Source organism: Scophthalmus maximus, chromosome 21 (assembly GCF_022379125.1).
Source record: "Scophthalmus maximus strain ysfricsl-2021 chromosome 21, ASM2237912v1, whole genome shotgun sequence".
NCBI classification, from domain to species: Eukaryota; Metazoa; Chordata; class Actinopteri; order Pleuronectiformes; family Scophthalmidae; genus Scophthalmus; species Scophthalmus maximus.
This window is the reverse complement of record NC_061535.1, coordinates 12,425,984-12,447,764: the sequence shown is the minus strand read 5'-3', so window position 1 is coordinate 12,447,764 and position 21,781 is coordinate 12,425,984. Positions and strand designations below refer to the sequence as shown.

At 45.2% G+C, this 21,781-nt stretch overlaps 2 protein-coding genes across 7 annotated transcripts in view; both read left to right on the top strand.

The window, feature by feature from the left end:
• Window positions 1-3,086, top strand: part of myo3a (myosin IIIA) — a 41,639-nt gene extending 38,553 nt beyond the window's left edge. For all 6 annotated transcript variants that reach the window (XM_035619610.2, XM_035619611.2, XM_035619608.2 and 3 more), the window contains 3 exons: window positions 204-244; window positions 1,967-2,347; window positions 2,499-3,086. In XM_035619610.2, the coding sequence (XP_035475503.2) occupies window positions 204-244; window positions 1,967-2,347; window positions 2,499-2,613 (537 nt within the window). In that variant the 3' untranslated portion in view covers window positions 2,614-3,086. The remainder of the gene's footprint in view (window positions 1-203; window positions 245-1,966; window positions 2,348-2,498) is intronic.
• A 1,053-nt stretch (window positions 3,087-4,139) lies between these two features.
• On the top strand, window positions 4,140-20,388 carry gad2 (glutamate decarboxylase 2). The gene is made up of 16 exons (XM_035619647.2): window positions 4,140-4,936; window positions 5,199-5,261; window positions 5,419-5,583; window positions 6,229-6,462; window positions 7,741-7,831; window positions 8,663-8,775; window positions 9,267-9,382; window positions 9,674-9,753; window positions 10,590-10,644; window positions 10,807-10,923; window positions 12,342-12,406; window positions 12,519-12,597; window positions 12,702-12,851; window positions 13,920-14,027; window positions 15,151-15,240; window positions 16,572-20,388. Exons 1-16 carry the CDS (start codon window positions 4,873-4,875, stop codon window positions 16,743-16,745), a joined length of 1,764 nt encoding a protein of 587 aa, XP_035475540.2. The 5' UTR covers window positions 4,140-4,872; the 3' UTR covers window positions 16,746-20,388.
• The last annotated feature ends 1,393 nt before the right edge of the window (window positions 20,389-21,781 follow it).

Below are 21,781 nucleotides of genomic sequence, written 5' to 3'. Positions count from 1 at the left end.
CATTTTAAATTTATAACTTGATCAATCCATTACAGATGTGATCACGTGTATTGGAGAGATATTATCTGAAAATATCAGAAAAGCATGTGATATTAAAGATTTGATAACTCTTTGGGGGGGGGGGGGGGGGTCGTGAGAGCGAAGTGAGTGATGAGTGATGTCTGACGTGTAGTAACGTGTCCTCTGTCTCTCTGCGCACACAGCGGTCCGTCCAGGATGACAAACGCAAGCCCAGGAAAGAGGAGTGAGTGTTCGGTTCCTATTTAAAACCCTAATTTGAATGACCGATCACTGTGCTGTGTTTTTAAGAGGCTGGCCCGCTGCCCTGCTGCCGGTCGGTCCAGAGCAATGACTGCAGCCCACAACATAAGGACGACGTCCGGGTTCCAGACTTAATGATCTGCGGCATTACACACATTCCGCAGCCAAAATTAACCGGCCTCATCATCTTCCACCGCCGATACTGTGCATCGGCCGAATATGCTCAATGAAACTTAATGCTTTGTGTGCCGGTGTTTCAGTGTATGATTTTAAAAAGCGGGCGGGGGGGGGGGGGAAGTGCGTGCACTGTACGCGTGCATGTGGATGTGCCGTCGAGGCCACAAGGTGAGAGAGAGCCACCCACCAGTGGATAGGCCGATAGGCCGGGGTGCTTCATCACGACAGTCTCTGCAGACGCAACACGGATATACCTTGATGTATACTCACACACGCACACGCACACGCACACGCACACACACATACACGCACACATACACGCAGTCCCAACAAAGCGCCAAACATCCAGGGTAATAATTTGTTAGCGGATAAATAAGGCCAGCGACGGACCGGAGCCGTTTACATGCATCATTAAGGACGAGAAGGTCGGCAGGAAAGATGGCCTCTCCGGCCGAGGGTGACAGCAGAGGGAGGACGACGACGACGACGGGAGGGAGACGCGTGGGCGTGTAGAGAGGAGCGAACAACCGTAGAGAAGACGGAGGTAATGGTGGTTAAGTGGGAGTGAGGACGTTTATGGAAGGAGAAATGGGGAGGGGAAGAGTGATGTCTAAATTTTAAGCGGCGATATCGATAGAGATTCGGGGATGAAGACTTTTGTACTTGGCCGGCAATGAGAAGTTCAAAGTCGTTCTTTTATTTTTTTCCAGTGGCGGCCACAGCAGCTTGTTGGAAAAAACAAAATAAGAGGAAGGTAGTTAGCAGGAGCAGTGAACCGGGGATGAACCTTCCTCGTTTCGGCCTCAGTGTCCGCGGGGCGGGACAGTTCTCCTGAGGGCTGAACCGCAGCTAAACAGACAAGATTTAAAAAAAGGGCGACTGCAGATTGTAAACCTAAAAAAATAAAAGCTATAAAATACAGTAAAAGACTAAAGCTGTGTACCAAATCCATACTTATATCATACAGTATGGACAAATACTGTAGTTAACTTTGATGATCACTGTGTATGATCATCAAAGTTAACTCTTTTTGCAGTTAGACTTTTGTTTGCCGTTACAGAGACGGACAAAGAAAGTCGTACTCATCCTCTGGAAACCACAAATTTGGCTTTCCGTCTAACAGTTCAGTAGATTTCAGTGTGGACCAGAGTCATCCCCGTGTTGTGGGATCCTCACTTTTGTTGTTGGACGTTGCGGCCCTGTAATCGTGAACAGACAGATTTCCAATGTGTGATGCTCGTTGATCGCCACGTGCACACGGAGGTCAGAGCGAAAGGTCCAGCTTCCGAACAGCAGCTCTACAGCTGAGAGGGGGCGGCTGGGGGCCGATTATATTATACAGTCTGGTGGGCAGACACCTGCAGACTGACACATCTAACCTCTCTATGATTAAAACAGATTTAAGTCATCATGTTCATACTCGTACAGGATACAGACATGAACCTGGTCTGTAGGTAAACGGCTACAAAGGGGGTTGTAAATTGAACATCCAACATCCATCCATCCATCTCATCTGTTTGTGCTTTAGTCCAGGGAAGTTGCTGGATGTAGACGACCACTACTACCGAAGCCTGTGCACGAGCAGGTCTGAACCCTCCATGTCCACGGAGGAAACATCACAAAGCAGCAGCAGCGTGGAAGAGGGGAGGCTGTCCACGGAGGGGAGGCTGTCCACGGAGGGGAGGCTGTCCACGGAGGGGAGGCTGTCCACGGAGGGGAGGCTGTCCACGGAGGGGAGGCTGTCCACGGAGGGGAGGCTGTCCACGGAGGGGAGGCGGTCCTCGGAGAGGAGGCGGTCCACAGAGGACATGATGGAACCTGCAGAGCATCGACCAGATGCTGCCAGTAGACAGGCCCGAGAGAGAGCCGTCACCGAACCAGAACCTCCCAAACCTGCCAAAGACAACAGGTACAATCATCTTCACCATGAATCTGTTCATCTCCGTTCTCCTTCTCTTTGTTTCACGTCTCCCTCTGGTTCTGTTTTTTGTCTTTTAACTTTTCTCAGTCTTTTGTAGTGATAGTAAATGTCCCTGTTCTCTCCCGTGATGCGCCGACAGGCGCTCGGTTCCCAGGATGCTCTCCGTGGAGAGTCGGACCGAGGACAACCCGTACGACTTCAGGCATCTGCTGAGGAAGACCTCGCAGAGACGAAAGCTCATCAAACGGTACTGACCCGAGGACTGAATGTTTTATCAAATATCGTGACATATTTGAGTCGCAAAGTCCGACGCATCGTTCACCACACGTGGTAACGTATCATCGCAGCTTCTTTAAAAAGCCTTTTTGAACGGACTGCACTTATTATAAGTCACCACCACTTGAAAACAAGAGGTTTTTAAGGTAAATGTAAATAATTGAAAAAATTGATCTTGACAGTTTAATTCATGTTATTTGTAAACTAGACTTTGAATCTTTTCCCCGGCTTGTCAAATATTGTGTTTGCGGTCGTCCATATCCATTGAAACGCCGGATGTAAATTCATTATGTCAAAAGGTTATTGTAAATACGCTGGTCATGCTCTTACAGGGATTTGATGAATGTATCTTTGGAGAATCGTCGTCAGTGTTGTCTTGTTTTAAAGAAATGTACATTCGTCTCTCTGCTGTAATCATCTGCTTTGTCCATTAAAAAAATTAAAATATCAACAAATTCCTCATGTCTCATTTATCTCATATATTTTTCTTAAACAGCGGTGCCCATTCTGAGTGAAAACATTTCGTCATCGTCAGACGGAGCAAACTGGAGCAGTTGATCAAACCAAGCGAGTAAATTCCTCTTCGTGACGTCGTCTCTTTCACATTTTTCTTTCTTCGGATTCAAACTTTGACCTTTTTGTGTGACATTTTAAAAAGGAGAAAACCTCCCAGAGGGGGCGTCGGTGAAACCTCGACAAACGTGCAGACTGCACACGCTCACACACAAACTGCAAACACCAACGACAAGGAGGGAACAACTGGGATATGATCCAGTGTCGCCCACGACCCTGAGTAGCAGGCATATGGACGAATGAGTGCATTGCTCTCACAAATCCCCAAATCTTGTTCTACTTACAGAAAATGAAGTCCACACAAGACATATTAATTCAGATGGAAGATTTGACTCTAGAAGTCCACTATATACACACAGAGGTCATGGGTTTTGCCAGAGGGGCCAGTTCGTTGTGATCGTTTTTCTCTTTGGCATTAGACGCTTGTTGGAGATTTGCCTGCATGAATCGGAACAGATGTGGCCCGGTGTACAGGTTCTGACGCCTGGAGGCCGCGTTCGCTCTCATTCATGCAGCATGAACGATAAAAATAGGAAAAATAACTCTGCAGAAGGTGACAGATTGTAAAAGGTAACGAGCGATGAGGTTATAAGACTATTTTGATTGGCAGTTTCCTTTTCGTTGCCTTTATCCAAATCTACAAATCAGTGCTTATATGCATTGTTTGTTTTCGAAAAATGCTGAAACACCTGAATATTTGTAATATGCATGTGGATTATTGTTCATGACATACAGTGGGTAAAATAGGTCCCTGGGCAATAAGATACGTGGAGTGACGCGCTGACAACTGGAGAGAGAGAGGAGGGACCCGTGCCATGCGCACTTTGTGCGTCTGAGGCGCGTCTCCAATCCCCGCTGCCCCCCCCCCCCCCCCCCCTCCTCCTCCTCCTCCTCCACCACCGGAGGCGGGCAATCACAGCAGCCGGTCCCCGCGCGCTGGGTCCAGATGAGTTTAGTCGGCGTTGACGGTCTGTGTTGTATGAATGTGTGGAGGGTGAGCTGAGCGCGCAGGGGGGGGACAACGGGAGTGTTGGGGATGTGGCCGCATGGAGCCACGACGCAACAACGCAGCTCGTCATCATCGTGACCTGAGGAGAATCACGACGGGATTATTTCAGTGACGTGAATTCTTTCTTCTTTTTTTTTTAACATACGTGGAGCCGCAGCTGGGAGACGCGTTTTGCATCATCCCCTGGGTTTGCGCTTTAAAAAAAACCCAAAAACTATTACGTTTCCATCAAAGGCATTTCACTGTTGGCACCTTGAACTTGCTCAGACTATCTTTCCTTTTTTTCCCTTTTCTCTCCTCCTGTGAAGTGGGGAGACAGGGGGGGGGGCTGCGCTCTGCGTGGACGCGCGGGTGAGATTGCGCCGGTGAAGTCAGAGTGTTTGCGGATTTGCGCCACAGGAAGACGCCGCTTCGTGCCCTGTGCACCTGTGGACGCCAACAAATCCCAAATACGGAAAAGAAAGAAGAGTGCTTTTTTTTTATTGTTTCCCCCCCCTACACAGTCGTTTTATTTTTTCGATTCTAGAGTCTTTCCAAACCATCGGAGCGCGTCTGTCGGATGCGCGTCTGCACTGCCCGGCGGTCGGCGGAGAAGCTCTGACGCGTGTGGATGGGCTCAGTCGGTCTGCGTGCGTCCTAACTACCCGCGACGACGATGGCATCACACGGATTCTGGTCTCTCGGCGGAGACAATGCCGAGAGTCAGAGCCCCAGTACGCGTGAGTTGCATGCCTCCTCCTTTTTCTTTTCTCTCTCTCGGTCTTCAAAACCCCCCAGATGATGGATCCGGACGCAGCGCTGTGATTCCAGCGCATTGTCTCAAACCGGTGCATGTGCAAATACAGGCCTGCTGTATCTACACACACACACACACACACACACACAAACAGCCCTCAGGCTTTTTGTTGCATTTATCTTAAAGTTGGACTGAACCCGCCTCATCCTTATTGTTTTCCCTCCTCCTCCTCCTCTCTCTTCCAGCCAGGGCTTGGTGCCAAGCGGCGGCCCAGAAATTACCCGGAGGATTTGGATCCAAATTATGTGGTAGGCTGCGAGGGTGTTGTGATGTGTGTGTTATCTCCATCATTACATTAACCACCCGGCCCCTTGTTGACAGGGTGATACAAATACAAATACAAAAATAAACAAAATAAACACATTCATATTCATCTCCAATGCTGTTTTGTTGTCTGGCAAAAAGCGCTGCTCAGTGTCGGGGAGGTGGAGAAGCCCGTCGACGCGGCCGACAAGCAGCAGCAGCAGGAGCAGGAGCAGCCGCCGCAGACGACCGCAGGCAACTGCGGCTGCAACAAATCCTGCAACTGCACCAAAGCGGCCGTGGACTACTCCGACCTCTATTCAACAGGTACACACACACACACACAACCCCACCGCACAGCTGGACTCACAACTCTGTGTGTGTGTGTGTGTGTGCGTGTGCGTCAAAGCGTGGCCCATGCCTGCTGCAGGGATGTGCGTCATTTATCCAGCGTCAAAATGAAACACCAATGCATCATGTTCTTCTTCTTCTTCTTCTTAAATGAGTGAAAAGCATCTGTCAGAACAAATGCATTTCGCAAATATCATTGATTTGAATGAATCAAATATTTTTATTCCCTCCTATACCTGCAATAAAATACACGCTTTAGGCCCGAGTTAGAAATGAAATATAATGAACCGACCGAACATGAGCTCGTGGGGAGGGAAAATATAAGATTGCAAGATTGTGCACGCGAGGTAGACCAGATTTTCCGGGGGGGGGGGGGTGGCTGGGTCACCTTCAGCAGAAATGCACCTGCAGCTTTGCGAAGGGAGAAAGAAAAAAATATAGTATTATAGGATAGTATATTAAAATAATAAAAATACATATGTTTCTGTTTAAGGCCTGTTGGATGATTTCACGGTCAAATGCATCCGATTTTAGAGGCCTGTGCACATGTGCATGGCAGAGGAAAATCCCCAAATGTCTCCGCTGCTGATTCAGTCCATTTATTGCATTCTTACTTCCCAGACCTGTTACCTGCGATGGACGGCGACGGCAAGACGCTGACCTTCCTGCAGGAGGTGGTGGACATCCTGCTCGCCTACATCGTGGAGTCGTTCGACCGCGACACGAAGGTGATCGACTTCCACTACCCGAACGAGCTGCTGCAGAAGAACAACTGGGAGCTGCAGCACGAGCCGGCGACGCTCGACGACATCCTGGTCAGCTGCCGCGCCACGCTCAAGTACGCCATCAAGACAGGTAGCTGCACCTCTCGCCCGCATCATGCATGCAGACACATATTTCATTCTGGGTTTGCATGAGAGGAAAATCCACAAATCCATCCTCATCCTTCTTTTTTTATTTTTTTTTATTTTGAAGCTGCAATCTTTTCGTCTTTGAGCTGGAGCAGGCCTCTAATCTGGCCTCCGTGTGTAAGAAGAATAAATCTTACTACTATATGTAAATATATATATATATTCAAAAAATAATATGTCATGTGCTTCAAAATGTCCTATGATGTAATAACAAATCAGTTCTGAAAATATCGCTAATTGGCAAAATTCACCCACAAGAAATACAAGATGAGTTGCAAGATTGTGAGGTGAATATTGACGTTTTTAATTATTAGAATGAGACAAAGAAACAAACAGAAAATAATCTGCTTTTTCTTTTGAAAAAGGGGGCGTGGTTGATAAATGATATTCTCCTCGTGACCATCAGACCAGTAAATGAGGCAGTGGATCTGGCTCACCAAGAAGGAGATAAGAGGCTAATAATAATGATAATCATAATGATAATAATAATAACCAGGCTTCATGGGACAGTTCACAGCAACAGCGCAGGATGAATTTCACTCACAATAATCACATTTTTAATTACATTAAAACCCTCTGATTTGGCATTCATAAGGAGTATTTAATATCATTCCATCAAGATAAAATATACAACGATAATTGAGCGTTTATGGGTGTATAGTATTCGTATCCTCTCATATGAAGAAATAGTCTATGATATCAACTGTGTTTTACTATGTAATCATAGTCATTTTCTGTTTATACACCAGCAGTTGTGCATCATCAGTGTTTGATGATTATTATTTAACTAATTTTATCTGCGCATTTTAAATGTTCATATGCTGATCCTGGATGTTAAAATCTGGGGGATATAGGCAAATATTATATTGCATGTTTATAATATAGAATAAATGCGTTTAACCATCATGAATCAGACTTGGACATCACCTATTTTAAGGAAATATATAATGTAAATACTCTTCTCTATATATAATTATTATAAGACAAAGGTGGATGAAGTCGGTTTGGTAAATTCCTACATGACCCACGTCACACCACCACCTTCCATTAATCCTCAAGATGATTCTAAACGTCACTGCCGCTGCTTTCAATTTTCCAAGATGACGACTCCTGTGCAAACTCAGCACAAATACACAGTTTTAAAAATAAGCATATTTCACTCGCAGATAAGATTCACACACACACACACACCTCTCACACCCTCTGCCTCCTCTTCCTCCAGCCCACCCCAGGTACTTCAATCAGCTCTCCACAGGATTAGACATGGTCGGACTGGCAGCCGATTGGCTCACGTCCACCGCCAACACCAACATGTGAGTACACGCCGCCGCCGCCGCCTGCCTCATCATGACGATGATGGTGATAATGACAATGTGATTCCATATCCGGTTCCGTGCGTAGCGTGCACTCTGCTCTGCGTCTGCACCGGCTGATAGCAGCCGCTTTTTTTTTTCTTTTTCATCCTCAATCATGGGCAAATGAAAAGGAGGTGAAATGAAAGGCAGAGCCCCTCCCTCCCTCCACTCCCCCTCCCACCTCTGCCTTTTATCCCCCCTCGCCCCCTTCTCCCTCCCGGGGGGAATTCAAGCTGAGAAAATTGACTGTGAAATTAAATTCAAACTAATCTGAAGCTAATTTCGGTGTGTGTGTGTGTTTTTTTAGGGGGGGGTGATAAACTCTGCCAGCGTCGGCCTCGGCAACTGTGACACACTACTGCATATCAACGTCCGTGTTGAACAGAAACACATGACTGCAGCTAATAATACACCGTGTACTAATGGAAAAAAAATCAGTCCTTTTATTAATGCAGCAGATGATGAAAACATATTTGAGGCCGGCTGCGGAGGAGAAGATTATTAAAACGTTTGTGTGCTCGCTTGGAACATTGTGTTCAGAAGCATCTGTGCTATTTAGGATCTTTGTGCATTTTAAGCACAGAAAATGTCGAGCTTGTTTCCTCCCAGAATATGAAATAGTTTCTTTTTTTAAACCTCTGCAGGATGTATTCCAACTCTGAACATGTCCTGAAGCACAAAAGTTAAATGAAGGCCAGGGTTGTTTGTTGATGAGTCATGGAGTGTTTTTGTGTAACCTGGCACCACGTGACGTCGCCCCCCCCCCCCCCCCCCCCTTGTGTGACGCAGGTTCACCTACGAGGTGGCCCCCGTCTTCGTGCTGCTGGAATACGTCACTCTGAAGAAGATGAGGGAGATCATCGGCTGGGCCGAGGGCCGAGGGGACGGCATCTTCTCTCCTGGTGTGTTTGACGTGTGTGTGACGTGTGTGTGTCGTGTGTGTGTGTGTGTGTCGTGTGTGTGTGTCTGTCGTGTGTGTGTGTGTGTGTGACGTGTGAAGTGTGTGTGTGTGACGTGTGTGTGACGTGTGTGTGTGTGTGTGTGTGTGTGTGTGACGTGTGTGTGTGTGTGTGAGACGTGTGTGCGTGTGTGTGCGCGCTGCAATGTGTCAATTTGCATTTTGATGAAATAGATGGAAACAATTTCAAAGGCAATTAGCATAGCATCATTTTCTTCGCCTCAACCCCCGGTCAAACCTGTGATTTCTCCCGTTGATTTCTGGTTGTCCCACGACGAGGGAGCAGTCGTTTAACCGGACACTCCGATTGGCTGTGACACCGTCGTCGCTGCTAGTTTTTTTCTAACCTCACAATCCCCTGCGTCCCTTCCCACGAGACTGGGGGGGGGGGGGCAAAAAAAACTCACGCTGCGGCCCCCTTCGTGTGTCCTCCAGGTGGAGCCATTTCCAACATGTACGCCATGCTGCTGGCCCGCTTCAAGATGTTCCCCGAGGTGAAGGAGAAAGGAATGTCATCCGTTCCCAGACTGGTGGCCTTCACGTCGGAACACGTACGGCACCACGAGTCACTGCATCACTGTGTCTTATAATGATATTTGGGCCGTTTTCATGGCATCAGGCGTGACAGATCCTCATCTCCAGAGCGTGAAAAACAAGGTCAAGAAAGGTCATTTGAATGATGCTGCGAAGCAACAACAACAAAAGGCCCACAAACCTTTCTACTACCATCATTATTACAGTACATATTTCTTTAAGTCCCTTCTCCCTCCCTGTGACGTGGTGTCGGGAACGACATGTTTTTAACGTGAGCTCTCTTTTGATTTTTCTCTGTCTTCTTCCAGAGCCATTTTTCAATCAAGAAAGGAGCTGCCGCTCTCGGCATCGGGACGGAAAGTGTGATCTGCATCAAAGCGGATGAAAGGTAGAGTCGACGTCAGTGGCGGCGAAAACATATTAGAAGTCGACGTATGAATTCCAGTTTTTAAATTTCCATCTGTTGCTATGTTATACTTATATTCCACCTCAGGCCTGTGGTGGAATAATGTGCTTTTTTTTATTCCACTGCATCTGCAGTTTCTTTGTAGACAATGTATACAATGTGATATATTTAATATACAAAATTAGAGCTGCAAAAGGATTACTAAATTAATTGACAGCTGTTTTGATAATCGATTAATCAAGTCGTTTTTACGAAAGAAAAAGTCAAAATTCTCTGATTTCATCTTCTTAATTGTGAATATTCTCTGGTTTCTTTGCTCCTCTGTGACAGTGAACTGAATATCTTTGGTGTGTGGACAAAACAAAAATATCATCTCGGGGTTTTGGGAAACACGGTCGACATTTTTTTCAGCATTTTATGAAGCGAAAATAGTCATCAGATTAATCGATTATGAAAATAATTGTTAGTTGCAGCCCAATATATTTTTAAAGATTAAACCAGTGGTTTGCAGCCTTTTTTGGTTTCACAAAAAAAAACCAGTTTGTATTTGTTGTTGTCTAGTATGTTGGGCCTGTCGTCAACTTTCAGATTTCTTTGTGAAAAAAAAAACTACAATGCTAATTTACACATTGATGCATCGTTTGCAACATCCTGTATAATAAAATATCTCTCACAGGGCACATTAGTACATTTTTCTCATAATGCAGCTTTAGTTTGACCGAATTTGGATTTTAAATGACGTTTTTTTACTCGTTATGGAGCATTTTCATATATTTTTTTTTTACCAAAATAAAGCCTCTTCTGTCGTGTTCACACAGTGGTAAAATGATCCCGGCCGACCTGGAGAGGAGAATACTGGAGGCCAAGCAGAAGGTGATGTGATGCTAACTTCTTACAGAACGAACTGCAGCCAGGACAGTGATGATGATGATGATGATGATGATGACGAGGGAACATTTTTTTTATAGCACTGTTTATAGCAAATGTATCCGCAGATGCTTCATGTGCAGTGTTGTGTTTCTTGTGCTCCTGCAGGGTTTCGTTCCTTTCTTCGTGAGCGCAACCGCCGGAACAACCGTGTACGGAGCCTTCGACCCGCTCATCGCCATTTCCGACGTCTGCAAGAAGTACAACGTCTGGATGCACGTGGACGTGAGTAAACGACGGAAGGCGTCGACAGAAAAAACAGAAATGTTATCGTGTGTGTGTGTGTGTGTGTGTGTGTGTGTGTGTGTGTGTGTGTGTGTGTGTGTGTGTGTGTGTGTGTGTGTGTGTGTGTGTGTGTGTGTGTGTGTGTGTGTGTGTGTGTGTGTGTGTGTGTGTGTGTGTGTGTGTGTGTGTGTGTGTGTGTGTGTGTGTGTGTGTGTGTGTGTGTGTGTGTGTGTGTGTGTGTGTGTGTGTGTGTGTCACAGTGTCTTTGTCCACAGGGAGGGAGTGTAGGGAAGGAATACACAGAAACACACACCATCGAGTCTGACAAATCTATTACGTCTGTCTCGCCTCTAACCGCTCGCGGTTGACCCAGATAGGAGTCTGGCCATTTCCCCATCCGACACTGGAGATTAGAAAAAGTGGAACAGAGGCCGTAAATCATCTCCTCCCCCTGACTTCGCCATCACGGCCTCTCTCTCTCAGCGCGAGGAGCTCTATCTATTAATGAAGGCGATTCAGTCCCGACAGGGGGAACACATCTATTGAGAGACGACGGTGGCCTCGTCCCTCAACGCGCCGAGACAAGGAAAGACCTCGTCCGGCTTTTTAAAGTCTTTATGGTGTCCGTTTGAGGATGCAGCTCCGAGTGAAATATGTTTTGTAGACGTCATGAAACAAGTTCTGCAAGCTCCTCACATTGGGAACTGTTTTTCGACACCAGTGTTCTGATATTTCATTTAATTTTTTTTATTTTGGCAAGAAAGATAAGATTACGCTTTATTAGTCCCACTATGGGGAAATTTGACAAAACAGTGACAGGACAGCAAAAAGACAAACACTTAAAAAATACAATAAATTGCGTTATTATTGTTATTATGTTAACAAATTTTAAATAAATGAAATACAGTATTGAATTATTAACTAACTATTATTCCATGATTTTTAATGACATCATGAGAATTTATCCCGAATCAAATGGAATTTTAGCCGAAAATGCAAAACTGAAAGTCACTGATAAAAAATAAATAAAAGAAAGACAAACTCATTTTCTTAAGCAAAAAAAAAAAGACGAAGAAAAAAAATACATGTTTGTGTGAGTATGAAAAAAAGTTTAAACGCGGGATTATGGATCTTTCACATTTGAGAGGAACAATGCAGCCTGACTAATATAACGTACAGTAACTTTAAATCAGAGAGCCAGTCCGCCGGGTCGGAACAGCCAAAGATGTTTCCTTCGAATTTCGGTCTCAATTACATAGTTCGTCCACTGGAGGGCGCTGGCGAGTTAGTTTTTCAAATACATAAGAACATCCTGTACCGCACGTATTATGTCCAACATGAGACTAAATGTGCAGATTGACTCGTCACCAAATCTTGTAACGTGTGTTCACAGTGTCACGTGTCTGTTTGTCCTGTAGGGTGCGTGGGGGGGGAGTCTCCTCATGTCCAGGAGACACAGGTGGAAGCTCGACGGAGTCGAGAGGTTTGTTTGTTTGTTAGTTTGTTTTCTTTTGAAGAGACGGAAACATAAGAGGCTGATGATAAAAGGTTTTTGAAATAATAATGATTTTTTTTGTTTGTTTTTTGAATTGCAGAGCCAATTCAGTGACATGGAACCCGCACAAAATGATGTCGGTCCCTCTGCAGTGTTCCGCCCTGCTGGTCAGAGAGGAGGTAGGTCATAGGTCAAAGGTCACGATCCCGTTACACAACATTCGTGATCACCTGATCGTGTCCTTTTGCATATTTCGTGTGTGACTCGCTTCCTTTCCCTGCAGGGTTTGATGCAGAACTGCAACCAGATGCACGCCTGCTACCTGTTCCAGCAGGACAAACACTACGACCTGTCCTACGACACCGGGGACAAGGCGCTGCAGTGCGGACGCCACGTGGACATCTTCAAGCTGTGGCTCATGTGGAGGGCCAAGGTGAGAGAGAGAGAGCTCGCGAGAGGCACGCCGCAGATCTGTGAAAGTCCGAGCGGCTTTTTTTTGTGGCGATACACATCCTGTCTGAGTGTGACAGTGATGTTAGGTTATTAATGAACGCGGCTCATTTGCATCTACATCTACAAATAGGCAAAGTCAAAACCAACAGGGACCCGCCACAAACGGCAAAACCAGAGAACTATGCAAGAATTAACGTGATGTTTTGTCAGTAAAGATGTTGTCGCTGTACAAAGAATATTAAACCTGCCGATGGCCATTATTTTTGGGAATAAATATTGTTGCACTATATTACTTTATTAATCCTCAACTTCAAATTCATCCTCTTACGTTCTCTTTTTAGGCTCGCTTAACTTTGCTTTTGACTAATTTTCAACATTTCATACATATGGCAGATATATATTTGTCTAGAGACTGAAATTAACATTATCACATTTTTGTATATATAATCTGATTTACACAGTTCGTAAAGGTTATGAAATATTTGCCAAAATAATTTACACAAAACTCTAATTGGCAAGTTCACTTCTTTTTTTTGATTCCTACAGCACGAATCAGAAATTCATAAAGAAACATTTTTATTATTACTTAAGTTAAATTGTCCATATTGTCAGTTTAAATCTGTCTGTGATTTGACATATGACTTAAATTTCTTTGTGTCTAGATTAAAGAAACGTTACCGAATGTTTGTCTGTTGCCAAACATTCAGATCAAAAAATGAATTCACGAATCAACATCTTCATTTTGTTTTGTCTTTTACTGACCTTGTTTTAATAAACCGTCTACTTTAATAACCTAATTTAATAACCTAATTTAATAACCTAATTTATCTTCCGGCCTAAGCAGATTGAACCGTAAAACTCCAACTCTTCAAAAAAAGCACTCAATAATTTTGAATAATAGATCTTTTATACGTTTTATCATCTAACATGTAAAAATTTCAAAGCTAAATATCTTCAGACCTCTCAGGATGTAGCTGTTTTAACAACAACAGCATCATATTCATTCGTCCAAATACACGATTCAAAATGGAATCATTTCTTCCGACAGGGCACCATCGGCTTCGAGGCTCAGATCGACAAGTGTCTGGAGCTGTCGGAGTATCTCTACAACAAGATCAAGGACAGGGAAGGATACGAGATGGTCTTCGACGGGAAGGTATGTTCAGTGGATTCGGTTTTTCGTTGTGGGCGACTTGACTGGCTCTCGCTTTGTGTTGGACGATCGCCATTTTCACCTCTAGCTGCCGGCATAATGTGCCCGCTATTATGTTTAATGAATAGCGTAATGGCCTGTAATTGCTCATCTGCATATGAATGGCACGGGCAGTCTGAAGTGTCCTTCCGCTGAGCGGAGCTACAACTACAAAAACATGTGCGGGTATGACGGGATATTAAGCTAAAAAAAAAAAAAAAAAGAGTCATTGACCGCCAACGCTCTTCGATGTTTCAAGTCTTATTGTGGGGTTTTTTTTTGTGAGGGTGATGGACGCCAGGTGCTCTGGGCAGCGGCCCAGGCGTTCACTTGTCTGTGCCTCCCATTAAGCCTGTACATCAATCTGATGCTGAACACGCTGCCGCCGCACCAGGCCGGCTGTGTGAGGGAGGCCGGAGTCGCACGGCCGGCCATGTGTTGGTGATGAATGACGTGAGTTTAGATGACAAAAAAAGTTGTGAGGTGATTTCAGACGCAGGGAATATCTGAGGAGGAGGCAGGCTTCCTGTCTGATGCTGGGAACAGCCAATGGAATTTTTTATTTTTGATATGAAATGCCATTTTTGATCAAGGCTGGCTGGATTTATATGTCCTTAATGGTTTTTAGTTCATTTTTTTGTAACCCACTTAGCTATACCAGCTGCATATGTTTTTTTTAAATGATTACAGTGGGCTTAAAAAACATGAAAACCACTATGTGCATAAGGTTTGTGTGACTCCTAGAATCAATAAATTATTGAGGCTGATCAAAACATTAAAAGTTTCAGTCGTTTACGACCAAAATATTCCGCTAAAAGTTGCTAAAACGCTCAGGAGAAATTCCGTGTGTCGATTACTCTCAGGAACTCTGTTGACCAGACAGTTTTTTACTCACAAGTGATCTGTAGCATCTCTCAAATGATTCTGACGGCGTACATTTTCAATCAGTCAATCCTGTTATATATACTTCGACCACTAGGGGGCTCCAAGGCTCTGCACGTAGTGGCTTTAATTCCTCCCCCCAGGCCCTACAATGTGCCGTTTAATTCCTCACCATCTCCTGTCGACTGTTCTTACGTCTCCTCAGCCTCAGCACACCAACGTCTGCTTCTGGTACCTGCCTCCCGGGATCCGCTACATGGAGGACAAAGAGGAGAGGAAGAAACACTTGCACAAGGTGGGTGAGCGGAGATAAGACGCCTGACAGGGGGAAATACGAAAAACACCTTCATCACTGCACTTTTTCTCGTGGCCCAACAAGCCTTTCATTCTTACCCAGCTTGACCGTTACATGTCCCTCTCATTAGGCACGACAGAGACGCTCAGTTACACACAGGAATTTAAAAAAAAAACCAACTTAGGATAGACTGTCGGAGAGGAAGGGAATCACGTACGAGACTTGGAGGGAGCGAGGCCGACAGCAGGGAACTAATAATTGACAATTAGGACCAACAGATGGCGAACGTGCCGGCCATGCAAGAGAGCCCCCCCCCCCCACCTCCTCCCTCCCACCCCGTCCTCGCTCGCTGTAAAAATCATCAACCATAAATCGTTTCACATCTTCGTCGGAGGGAGTTGGGCCTGCTCGCTTCTTGCTCCTCAGACGCTGAGGTTTAAGGAATGACGCAATTAGTCCAAACTCTTAATTTCCACTCGCCTCGCTGACTGTTTCTGGAAAATTACCCCCCCCCCTAGAAGCAGATGAATTTGACGTCAATCTGCAGCCGATTGGTTATGTTCCAGCCGGGACACCTGCGAGACGTTCAGAAGAAATGACTTATTTTCGCGATGAGAGCTGCTTCTGCACACGATCCTAACTGCTCCAGCAGACTGCAGTTGTTGAGGCCAACTCCCTGCTCCTTGAGGAGTTTTTCAAAGTTACCCCCCGACTTAATCCCTCCACGTGTATTCAAATTCCCACTCGATTATGCCGGACCTCGGGGTTATTCCAGTCTCGGCACGTGCAGAAAGCCGAAAGCTGCAGTCGAGTGTCATCTGCAGTTACGGAGTCTTATGTGCATATGGAAAAATAACATCTTAAGACATCTTAAGAGAAGTCTTAAGATGTCTTTAGAGAATCCACAAGCGCCTTTCAAGACTCAGGATAAACGAGCGTCGGCGCCCCCCCCCCCCCGAAGATAACCTCTCAACCCGGCGGCCGTCAGAACCGTCTGTAACCCGTCTGGTGTCTGGTTCAGTCGTCAACTCGGCGGGAGGTAAAGGAAACATGGAGAAAAGGCTTCAGAGGAAATCTGAGACGTAGATGTGACGTGTTTAAGTTGCTGATGAACACGGGCGTAGCAGTGGGGGGTGGGGGGGGGGGGCTAGGGCCCAAGGCTAAATTTGGTTTAGTCCGCCCATCGCGACTCAGCATGACAATCTGTCAACTAATCTACTGACTCAGTGACTTCGTCATGTCTTCCCCTCGTCCGCATCATAGCTTAAAAAAAAAAAAGAAAAGAAAAAGGAAACACCAACAGTCGTTGAAATGTGGTTGGTCTCCTGCAGGTGGCCCCCGTGATCAAGGCCAGGATGATGGAGTACGGGACGACCATGGTCAGCTACCAGCCGCAGGGGGACAAGGTCAACTTTTTCCGCATGGTGATCTCGAACCCGGCCGCCACCTTCGCGGACATCGACTTTCTTATCGAGGAGATCGAGCGACTCGGCCAGGATCTATAAGACTCGTCGCGACCGCGTTCCCCTCCTTGCCCCCCCCCCCCCCCCCCCCCCCCCCCTTTGACGGATGAATTGTTTTTGTTGTGAATGTAACCGGTAATCTTCTTTTCCTTATCTCTCTCTCTTTCGCTCTCTTTCCTGCAAAGTCACATATTTAAGAGTATATTTGGGTTTTAAAGAAAACAAAAGAGATACACAGATATATATATATATATATATATATATATATCCATATATTATGTATTGTAGCTTTTGCCGTGGACTGGGCTTGTTCCGACGCTCCGAGTGAAAAGTGCTTCTGTCTGCTTCTCCTGTAGTGTGGTGTAGATCCCAGAGTAGTGTCAGTGACGTAACTCTCCGTGTTCTTCTTCGTGATATGAAAACGCTTGTGCAATATAGGTCGACGACCAAGACTTTATTGAATTTTTTTTTTCGAATCGTCTCTCGTTTTTCAGAGTATGTTGTCGAAAGTGCCAAATGTGGTTCGTGTTCCATTGTCATTTTACGATCGTAACTCAACTTTAAAAAAAGGATGAAAAAAAACAAACAAACAAACAAGAAAAAGCACCTCACCTTACCTCAGCTTAATCGACTGCCTTCACGTCCGCGCACAATCCTGGATAAGTTCTCACGTAGTAAACCAGCACGTGTATGAGAGACAGAAACAAAACAGGTGTTCGGATTTGGAAACATTCGCAAGAAAAGGAGGAACGGACCCGTTTTCCTTGGAAAGTGCAAAAACGCAGAAAAAGTCAATTCAAAGGTTTGTGTTTTTTTTTATGGATGTGGTCGCGTCACGCGTCGTCTTGACCTCTGACAGTTGGACTTTTCGTCTCCTGTCGCCAGATTCATGCAGATATCAACGCGGGCATCATTTCCATCTTCAGCCGTGCTGAGTGAGCTTGACATTATCCTTAAGACGTTCTTCATTTCAACTCGAGATCATCGAGATTCATGGCCAATCGAAATGTTTGTGGAGGCCTCTGGGTATTTTACTTCTCGGCAGAGTTACGGCTCTGAAAGATTTGAATTTAGGACTTAATGGATCAGATTCCTCTTGAGGGGTTTGTGCCATTCAGGAAAAAATGTATTTGGTCTTTTCACAGCCATTTCTTTTGTGATGGTTGTGAGAACCATAACATTGATCAATACTCCAACACTCTATATTAATGAAACAACATTACTACAGGATTGAAATCCTGAGGACTATAACTTGTCATTGTAGAAGTTTTTTCGGCTGTTTGGGGGTTTTTGGACGAGCAGTTGACTGAAAGATGGAGGATCTTGAGAAACGTTAGTTAACGCGTTAGTTATGATTATAGATACTTCACCAGATTTGCAGCTACTTGAGTACCTGACTTTACTTGCACTAGAACCATCCCCGGGGGGCGGGGGGCGAGGAGGTCGTCCCCCGAGCATCGCAACTGAGATTTCTTCTTAATTCATTCGCAAGCAATATTCAAATGAAGTGTGTGGGTCCAATCTGTTTGCCCTGCGAAAAAAAAATCAAAAGACAAGAAGTGAGCTCAAGTGTACAATAGTTAACGATAATCAAGTGTCCAGACCAAATGCATCGCCGATAGCAAAAAAAAACGTTTAAAAAAAAAAACGTTTTAAAAAGAAAAACTCGCTGACCGTGGGCGGCTCAGTCGACGTGAGCGCGAGCCGCGGTTCTGTAGCATTTCCACTAGAACAAGTTAGAAAAGCACAAATTTGCTCAACATCGGTCAGTCAGTGTACAATCACTTTTGATCATAGATTGTAAATAGTATTTCGAGATGTCCTGAGTACATATCTTTGTGTATACATGTGTGTATATAAGACATATATAACCAGAGACTATTTGTGAGGTAAAGTTGTTCATATTTTCTCAAAATCTCCGATATATAGATCTACTTGTATTTTCATCCTGTTGGTCCAAAAGGCTTTTTTTGTTTTTCTGTGCGCGTGTGCGTGTGTGTGCGCGTGTGTGTGTGTGTGTGTGTGTGTGTGTGTGTGTGTACGTCACACGCTGTGTGACACGTTTCAGGGACTGGCTTTTGAAAGAAATTGACGGATTTCCCCACGAGTCTCACTCAAAGACGAGAAGCGGCAAGACTCTGGTGTTGGGACTTTACATGATTATGCAAAGCCATTTTTGACTCTGAAGCCCCGTGTTTTCCCTTTCGTTGTGTGCGTGTGTGCGTAAGTGAAACTTATGACGCTGGCGTGTGCCGACGTGTTCCTTCGTGTGTCTGTAACTGTGTTGCCTTAGTATCAACTTGCCAGTATCGTCTAGTTTCTCCTCCGCAAGGGGGAGGTCGTGCACTTTAGAGTATTTACACATGACCTAATAAACGTGCAATGTCCAATGGTTGTTAATGTTCCAAAAAAAAAAACTAAAAAACTACTGTTAATATATTTAAGAAAAATGTAACTTAAGCTCTTCGGTCTGAATGTGTCGCGAATCAAGGGTCTGTTGAAAGATTTTCTTTTTTGCAGTTTGTTGATGGTAAAGCTTCTTCATCGTGTCTAACAGGAAGAAGTCTAGAGTTCTCAAAAAGTTTATTGCTTTTCTTTAACCCCAAATTCATTTTTGGCGTCCACGCGCTGTGACACGGGCGACTTCAGGCGAAGAAATCGGGCCGTGGCCGCCGCGGAAAAACCCCCCCCCCCGCACGCGTCGCATCTCTCGCTGCCGCCGCCGCCGCCGCCGCTACACTTTGCTTCCTTTGCACGTGCATGCGATGCCTTGCCTATCCAGTTTGTTTGATGTACTGTACAGTGTCGTCTATAATCTATTTATATACATATATATATATATATATACTCGTATACAAGTATGTGTAGCACCTGTAATTAGCTTGGCGTGTCCGACGTATACCTCTATAGCCTGTAGATTAGTGCACTGTCGCTCTGGCCTTTACGTGTGACCTCTTGTCTTTGGGCTTCCTATGACCGTCTCTCCGTGCCGCCGCCGCCGCCGCAGCCAGCATGCTATAAACTCTCGCCTAGCATTGTACTCCTCGCCACGCTCGATCTGACTATCTATCCTCTGTCCTTTTTCTCTTCGCCTCGAAGACTGTCGCCGCTCAGAAGTATTATATCTTACGTGTGTAGTTACCCTCTCAGCATGTCTCTCTCTCTCTCTCTCTCTCTCTCGTCTCTTCTGCTTCCCGCTCCTGTCTCGACCTCTTTCTGTCTTTTTCTCTATCCGCTTTCGCTCGGCCGGCAGCAGCGAGAAAATAAATGTCCTAGCGGCTTCCCATACGCCCCGTTCCCGGCGTAACCGCTGCCGTTCGGTTTGGTCGCGTGCCGACTCGTGTCACAGTGCCACGGTGGTTTTTGATTTTGTTTTTGGCCCGGGCCCTCGACGCGACGGGATGTATGAGAAGGAGAATTGATATATACTTGTCTCACGCAGGTGTTCTTAGCCTTTAACACAAAAAAAAGATACCCTGGTTTCTCGCTTCCAGGAAATATTTTAATGTTTATGAGAACAATTTAAAACCCCTTCTCCTCAAGAGTGCGGCTCACTTTCACTAAATATGGTGCAATTATGAATCATATATTCTGCAAACTGCTGTGCTCGCTTCTCCAAAACATCCATTTGTCCTGATCTAGTGTTACTCTTGGGAAAAATAGAAATAAATATTGTCTAAACAAAGATTGTTCGAATCTGTTGTTATTTTTCTTCTTCTTTTTTGCTCTCAAACATACAGGGACATTGTTCAGAGGCAACTTTAAGTATCTGAAAAGTGAAAAATCATACATTTCTGTCTCTCCGGGGGCAAAGTGCAGCGTAATGTGAGCGGACAAAGAGTTTACAACGTTACATAACAGGGTGAAATTGTCCTCGAACAGCAAAAGTGGCACTTGCAGAGCGTGCACTGCAAGACAAGGGCGTATCGGCAGCTCCAGCTCTGCACTGTTCATACTCATTTTATATTGTTATATTGTTATGTCCGCCTATTGCAGTAGAACAAGATGCTGTGATAAAAAAGATTCTCCGTTCTCCGACATGGTCTTAATCGCTTTGCAAATATGAAAGTTGCCTTCTGGGCCTCTCCAGTGAAAAATATGACGTATGGATTTTTAACAGCATCACTGGTAGATTATGATCTTCTCTCTAGGTGGCACTGCTGCCTCACAATTTTGGGGATGAAGGAGCAAGAGGGAGTGTAATTTTAAACCCTGCCCAGCAATAAATTGTTGGCAAACAAAAATAAATTTTCCATCCTCTTCTCATAGTTGTAATTTTTTTTAAAAACATTTTCCCTACATCCAAATTAAAGAAGGAAAGATGGAAAAAGAATGATTTGTGAACTATTTGAACGATTTCCGAATGATACAGTATATATTCATCATCTCTCCGACGAAGACTCGACCCAAAGTCCCAGATAAGAAGGTGAAACTTTCGTTTTTTTCTAAAACATCTGTGGAGCACACTATCAGCCGCCCCCCCCTGACTGAAGGCGCTCGGAGGAAATGGGTGATTTTTTTCCCCCCCTTCTTTTAACAGTGCAAATATGTCGTGTAATCACAGAGAACTGTTTCCACGCATGCAGCCGCCCGGGTGTGTTTACACCGCGGTGTCCAGCGCCGGGCCTTGATCAGTCTCCAACACCTGATCAATCAGCAACAGGATGTCCACGGTCGGAGGAAGAGCGGTTCTTCAGACTTCTCGCTGCCGGGCCTCCACGTACATGTTCATTTCAGCATGTAATCGGGTCGACATCTGTAGCTAATGCTCTTTTCTGTGCAGCTATACTGATTTCTGAGGTCACGGCTTCCATGTTACGATGCTCTTAGGGGTGAACTTCTTCACCAGCCAAATGGATATCTGCACATGTGGCTCATATTATGTTTTTGCTCTTATTTGTTCTAGTCGACTCCAGAGTTCATCAAATTTGACAATATGTTGGTGATTAACCGAGGACTTTTCTCGCCTTGTTGCGATCGCACATGTCAAGCGTTGGGACATGTACGCGAAGCAGGAGAAAAGGGACAAACCAACCGGGGCCTCTCTGTGTGGAGTTTGCATGTTCTCCCCCGTGTGT